The sequence below is a fragment of the Myotis brandtii genome, unplaced genomic scaffold (assembly GCF_000412655.1).
Source record: "Myotis brandtii unplaced genomic scaffold, ASM41265v1 scaffold743, whole genome shotgun sequence".
Lineage (NCBI taxonomy): Eukaryota > Metazoa > Chordata > Mammalia > Chiroptera > Vespertilionidae > Myotis > Myotis brandtii.
Window position 1 is genome coordinate 1,824,487 of NW_005370960.1, and position 6,311 is coordinate 1,830,797.

The window sequence follows — 6,311 nt, forward strand, 5'->3', positions numbered from 1 at the left end:
CCTCCCTCCGAGATGCCAGCCTGTTCCGTGCTTCTGTGTCTCTGGACCTATTTTGTTAATCGTTTATGTTGTTCATTAGATTCCACAGATGAGTGTGATCATGTGACACTTGTCTGTCTCTGACTGGCTTATTTCACTGAGCACCATGCTCTCCAGGTCCCTCCAGGCTGTTGCAAATGGTGAGTTTTTCTTTGCTGCTGCGTAGTATTTCCTGGTGTAGACGGACCACAGCTTCTTTATCCACTCGTCTGCTGACGGGCACTTGGGCTGTTTCCAGGTCTTCGCTATGGTGAATTGTGCTGCCATGAGCACAGGGGTGCATACGTTCTTTCTGATGGGTGTTTCTGATTTCTTTCCATTGATTTTTAGAAAGAGTGGAGGGGAGGGAGGGAGTAAAAGAGGAAGAGAGAGAGAGAATAAACCATCGATGTGAGAGAGACACATCTATTGGTTGCCTTCCTGCGTTCCTGGCCAGATGGAACCTACAACCCTAGTAAGTGCCGATGCTCTAACCACTGAGAACACCAGCTAGGGTGAGGGTCCAGCTGTTTTTTAAAAACAACGTTTTACCTAATTATGAAAGTAACACCAGATCATCGTCAAAGCTGGGGAACCTGCACAGAATAAATAAAATCACTCACAGTCCTGCCACCCGCGTGAAGCGCTGTTACCATGGTGATGCATTGTAGGCAGGTGATGGAGTCCTGACCCCCCTCCCCCACTCTCTGGCCAGGGGCCGCTGCGCTTGGGCCATGAAGGCCAGCGACTGCCGTGATGGGGTGGACAGGGCGCCTGCGGGGGGCAGCCAAGTGCCCCTTCTCGGCCCCACACCAATAAGTTACGTCCCAAACTCGCAGGAGCAGGTGGAGACCTCCTGGGTGGGGCCCCGCCCTCGCGACAGAGTTCAGTAACAGGACACAGTCCTCAGCCATTTGCTTCCCAAAGACGGGCTCCCACATGCATTTATCTCCTGGTTTTTATTTATGGCTGAAACCAGGCAGTTGTTCCAAAGAGAACCACCCCTACCTTCCAGGCTCTCCCTGACCTCGGCCCAGCTCCGCCCCCTCCACACACACTGGGTGTCTCAGCTGTCACCCTGTGACACTGTTGGGGCAGGTGGCAAATTGGGATGTGGACTGTCGGCCGGATTCGAGTGTCATCTCAGCGTGGGGCTACTATGTGGGGTAACTGCCCCGAGATTGTCCGTGTTCCCACAAAACGCACAGCTGGGAACGTGCAGGCACACGGATGTGCGTGTGTGTGCGCGTGTGTGTGTGTGTGCGCGCGTGTGTGCATGTGTAAGGAGAGAGTGCTGTCCGTGAGAACTCCGTGCTGATCTTGCAGCTTTTCTCTGTGTGAAAAATGTTCAGAATACTAAGTTTAAAAAACACGATGGAAGGAAAAAGCGCCCTGTAAGCCCAGCACCCTGCACCTCTGGACCCCACAGGTGTGGGGGGTTGCATTGCCGTCTGTCTGTCTGTCTGTCTCGTGGGGGTGCTGGCTGCGCCCAGTGTCTGAGGACACCTTGGCTGCTGCCACAGCGTGGGGTGTGGAGGTGAGGGGCCCTCCCCGTGCCAGGGCCCTCCCAGTGCCAGGGACCGATGGCAGCAGGGGAGGCACAGGAGCCAGAGCATTTCCGGAGGTTGAGTGGCCGTCCTGGGAGGAGGGGGAGCCAGCTGGACGCCCCAGGTGCCCCCTCCTCCCTGTCTGCAGGCCTGGCTGTCCCGCTAGCGAAAGGCACGTGTGTTTGCAAGTACGTACGTGTGTCCTGACCCTCCCAGCCTGTGAGCAGCACACGTGTGCATGGTGGCGTGTGTGTGCCCAGGGCATGTGCGCTTGTGTGAGTGTGTGCACATGTGTGTGCAGAGCACAATCCGGCCTTTTCTCTGCCGGCGGCTTTTCTCGCTCAGCCTTGCGTGGGGTGGTGCTGGGCGTTGGGATGTGCTGTTGTGAGAGGCAGCCACGCTTCTCTCTGCTTTCTGGTCAGTGCAAATGCGTTTTCCCCATTTTTGCTTTTACAATCTCCGTCAGCTTTTAAAATCCTCCTCACACCTGTTTGTGTGAAGTATTTCACTTCTGGCTGGTAAGTTGCTGGGTCCTGGGGCGGCCTCTGGAATGGGGTCCTGCGTCGGGGGTGTGGGTGCAGGGCAGGACCCGTGACCCGAGGCCTCCTCCTGCCCACGTGGCGTAGACACACCACCGGGCGCAGCCCCTGGCTGAGGGGTGTGTGGGGTGGAGGTCAGGTCCTGCGCCTTCTTCCCAGAGGCTGCCCGAGGCCCGTGCCACAGGCAGCCACCTCCGGAGACAGCGGCTGGTCCAGCACAGGTGGTCTGGGTGGCCCCAGGCCTGGGAAGTGACCGGCTGCCGGGACAGGAGGTGACACCATGTCCCTTTCTGCCCCCAGATCACCAGAAGCTGGAGAGAGAGGCTCGAATCTGCCGCCTTCTGAAGCATTCCAACATCGGTGAGCACCGTGGGCGGGGGCCTCCCTCCCTCCCGCAGCAGGCGGCCTGTCCCTCCGGACCCCAGAGGCCCCTCTCTTCTGCATCAAAGCCCCCTCTCCCCATCTCCTCCTCATCAGGGGATCTTGGGGCCAGACAGCCCCTTGGGGAGATCGAGGCTGGACACGCCCTGGAGGCCATGCCCACCCTCAGTAACTCCCAGTCAAGATTCTCAGGAAGCAGGCAGGTCCTGGATGTCCTGCGGCTTCAGAAAAGCCACAAGGTGGCTGGTGGCAAAGAAAGAAGGTTGGAAACCCAAGACCATGGCAGGCACAGCCCGGCCTGGGGTCCAAGGCCTGGTTCTGCAGAGCCCTGCGTCTAGCAGCCCCGGACCCAGAACTGGGGAGGGGGCACCACGGGGACACATGCAGCCTCCAGAGCCAGGCCTTGGTCTCGGGGTGCAGCTGCAGTGGTCCCTTCTCTCTGGCACCCCAGAGCGGGTCTGTGGGTGGGACAGTTGGAGCTGCTTGTCCCCAGACCGTGCTGACCCTGGAAATAGGTGTGGGTCTTGGCCTGCCGCCCCTCTGCCTGCCCTTCGCCCCCGCGGCTCCTTTCTGGGGCCTGGTATGTGAGTCCCGTTGGGATACCCAGACATCCCATGAACCGGGGCCCCCGGCCATCAGGGCCATGGTTTCCCTCCGGTCTGCGCTCCCCCCCACCCCCCCCCTTGTGATGGAAGCCCAGGCCCTGGGGGGCTCCCCTCGCACAGGCAGCTCCGGCTGCCAGCCTCACGGTCTCCTGTCCCCGCAGTGCGTCTGCACGACAGCATCTCGGAGGAGGGGTTCCACTACCTGGTCTTCGATCTGTAAGTGCTCAGCGTCGGGCCTGGGTGGGACCCGGCTCCCTGGCCTCGCCCCCTCGCCTCCCTGTTGCTTCGCACTGGGCTGCCTAGTCCCATGGCTGGGCCACTGCTCTGGGCCTCCTCCTCCAGACAGAACCCTCAGAAGGGGGCAGAGGAACAGGCCTCCCATCCCCTTCTCTCTCGGTGTCCTCACCACTCGGGTGAGGCCCCTGCTGGCACGTGCATGTGAGCGTGAGAACGCGTGTGTGTGAGAACGCGTGTGTGTGAGAACGCTTCCCCGTGTGCACTTGTATGTGTTGATGAGTGTGCACGTGTGGGTGTCAGCATAGGTGTGAGTGATCGCATGAGCGTGTGTGTGCGTGTGTGTGTGTGTGTGTGATTTGTGAGGGTATGTCTGTGCGTGTGTGTGGACCTGGGTGCGTGTGTGAACTGTGATTTGGAGGGGGTGTGCGTGTGTGTGCATGGGTGTGCATGTGTGGCTGGTGGGGTGTGTGCATGTGTGTGCATGTGTGTGCGTGAGAACGCGTGTGTGTGAGAACGCGTGTGTGTGAGAACGCGTGTGTGTGAGAACGCGTGTGTGTGAGAACGCGTGTGTGTGAGAACGCGTGTGTGTGAGAACGCGTGTGTGTGAGAACGCGTGTGTGTGAGAACGCGTGTGTGTGAGAACGCGTGTGTGTGAGAACGCGTGTGTGTGAGAACGCGTGTGTGTGAGAACGCGTGTGTGTGAGAACGCGTGTGTGTGAGAACGCGTGTGTGTGAGAACGCGTGTGTGTGAGAACGCGTGTGTGTGAGAACGCGTGTGTGTGAGAACGCGTGTGTGTGAGAACGCGTGTGTGTGAGAACGCGTGTGTGTGAGAACGCGTGTGTGTGAGAACGCGTGTGTGTGAGAACGCGTGTGTGTGAGAACGCGTGTGTGTGAGAACGCGTGTGTGTGAGAACGCGTGTGTGTGAGAACGCGTGTGTGTGAGAACGCGTGTGTGTGAGAACGCGTGTGTGTGAGAACGCGTGTGTGTGAGAACGCGTGTGTGTGAGAACGCGTGTGTGTGAGAACGCGTGTGTGTGAGAACGCGTGTGTGTGAGAACGCGTGTGTGTGAGAACGCGTGTGTGTGAGAACGCGTGTGTGTGAGAACGCGTGTGTGTGAGAACGCGTGTGTGTGAGAACGCGATGTGTGTGAGAAGCGTGTGTGTGAGAACGCGTGTGTGTGAGAACGCATGTGTGTGGCTCTGGTTCCCCGTGTGCACTTGTATGTGTTGATGAGTGTGCACGTGTGGGTGTCAGCATAGGTGTGAGTGATCGCATGAGCGTGTGTGTGCGTGTGTGTGTGTGTGTGTGATTTGTGAGGGTATGTCTGTGCGTGTGTGTGGACCTGGGTGCGTGTGTGAACTGTGATTTGGAGGGGGTGTGCGTGTGTGTGCATGTGTGGTTTGTGTGCATGTGTGTGCATGTGTGGTTGGTGGGGTGTGTGCATGTGTGTGCATGTGTGGTTTTGTGGGGTGTGCGTGTGTGTGCATGTGTGGTTTGTGGGGTGTGCGCATGTGTGTGCGTGTGTGGTTTGTGGGGTGTGTGCATGTGTGTGCATGTGTGATTTGCAGGGGGTGTGCGTGTGTGTGCATGTGTGGTTTGTGTGCATGTGTGTGCGTGTGTGACCGTGTGCGTGCGTGCGGGGCTGAGTGGGAAGGCACCTGGCCCGGCCGCCTCTGGCTTCTGCTGGATTTAGAAGGGGTGATCTCACCCCTGCTCCCCGACAACCCCCTGGCCGGCGCTATATTTAGCTTCTGTGAGTCAGTGCCCTGGGGACATGGGGCGGGCAGGGCCATAGGCTTCAGGCAGCCCTGGGGCCTCCAGGCTGCCAGGGGCCAGGAAAGCCCCACTGGGTGCTGTTGCCATGGTGACTGGGCTGCTTGCATGGAGGACACTCTCTCCCTTAAAGGACAGCTGCCTCGGGCCATGGGGCTCGGAGGCCTGAGGAGCCCTCGGTCAGGAGAGGCCCGGACTGACCCTGCGAGGTGCGGCCTCCTCTCAGTACCCGTCCCACAAGACACCACTTCGGTCCCCAGTCAGGTGGCCAGAGCTGCTGGCGAGGCTGTCCCCTGACGCTGTCCATGGTCCTTCCGTGGTGGCAGGCTCACCCCCCCAGGCAATGCCAGGCCAGGAGCTGGAGGTGCCCTGCCCAGGGACTTGGTGGCTGAGGTGGGCCTGTGTCACTCAGGAGCAGACGGGGAGGGAATGGTGTGTGTGCTTGTCCGTGTAAACGTGTGTGCTGTGTCAGTACGTGCACCCGTGTGCACGTGTGTGTGTGTGTGCCCGCAGGACCCTGCTTTCTGCCCTCTCTGTCCACACCCACGTGTCCCAGCCCAGGGTTCCCCGCGGCCCTCCAGGCAGTGGCTCCGGCCCGGGGCCCACCATGTAGGGACTGACACAGTGGCAGTGGGACCTGGAGCCCCTAGAGACCTCGCCCACGGGGAGGCCAGACCCCTGCTCTGAGGGGCCACCCCTCTGGCCCTGTGGGGGGAGGAGGAAAACCGCCTGTGTGCTTCCCCGCAGGGTCACCGGCGGGGAGCTGTTTGAGGACATTGTGGCGAGAGAGTACTACAGCGAGGCCGACGCCAGGTGCCTCTCTGTCCACACCCACGTGTCCCAGCCCAGGGTTCCCCGCGGCCCTCCAGGCAGTGGCTCCGGCCCGGGGCCCACCATGTAGGGACTGACACAGTGGCAGTGGGACCTGGAGCCCCTAGAGACCTCGCCCACGGGGAGGCCAGACCCCTGCTCTGAGGGGCCACCCCTCTGGCCCTGTGGGGGGAGGAGGAAAACCGATCTTTTCAGGCCAGGAATCAGCCTCGAGGCCCCAGCACTGCTGCAGACCTGGGCCAGTCACTAACCTCAGCTCGAGTGCCCCTGTCACGGGGTCGGGGGAGAGCAAAATGTGAAATGCCCGTCAGTGAACTGTCCGTCTTGGGTGGCAGGCAATGGGGCAGAGGTGCCAGTGGAGGAGGTGGGGGAGGGGAG

General features: G+C 60.5%; 1 protein-coding gene across 1 annotated transcript in view; it reads left to right on the top strand.

Moving 5' to 3' along the window:
• The window catches only part of CAMK2B (calcium/calmodulin-dependent protein kinase II beta), a 39,895-nt gene that overhangs the window by 6,498 nt on the left and 27,086 nt on the right, over nucleotides 1-6,311 (top strand). The window contains exons 5-7 of the mRNA XM_014530542.1: nucleotides 2,405-2,464; nucleotides 3,252-3,306; nucleotides 5,850-5,937. Of these exons, the coding sequence (XP_014386028.1) occupies nucleotides 2,405-2,464; nucleotides 3,252-3,306; nucleotides 5,850-5,937 (203 nt within the window). The remainder of the gene's footprint in view (nucleotides 1-2,404; nucleotides 2,465-3,251; nucleotides 3,307-5,849; nucleotides 5,938-6,311) is intronic.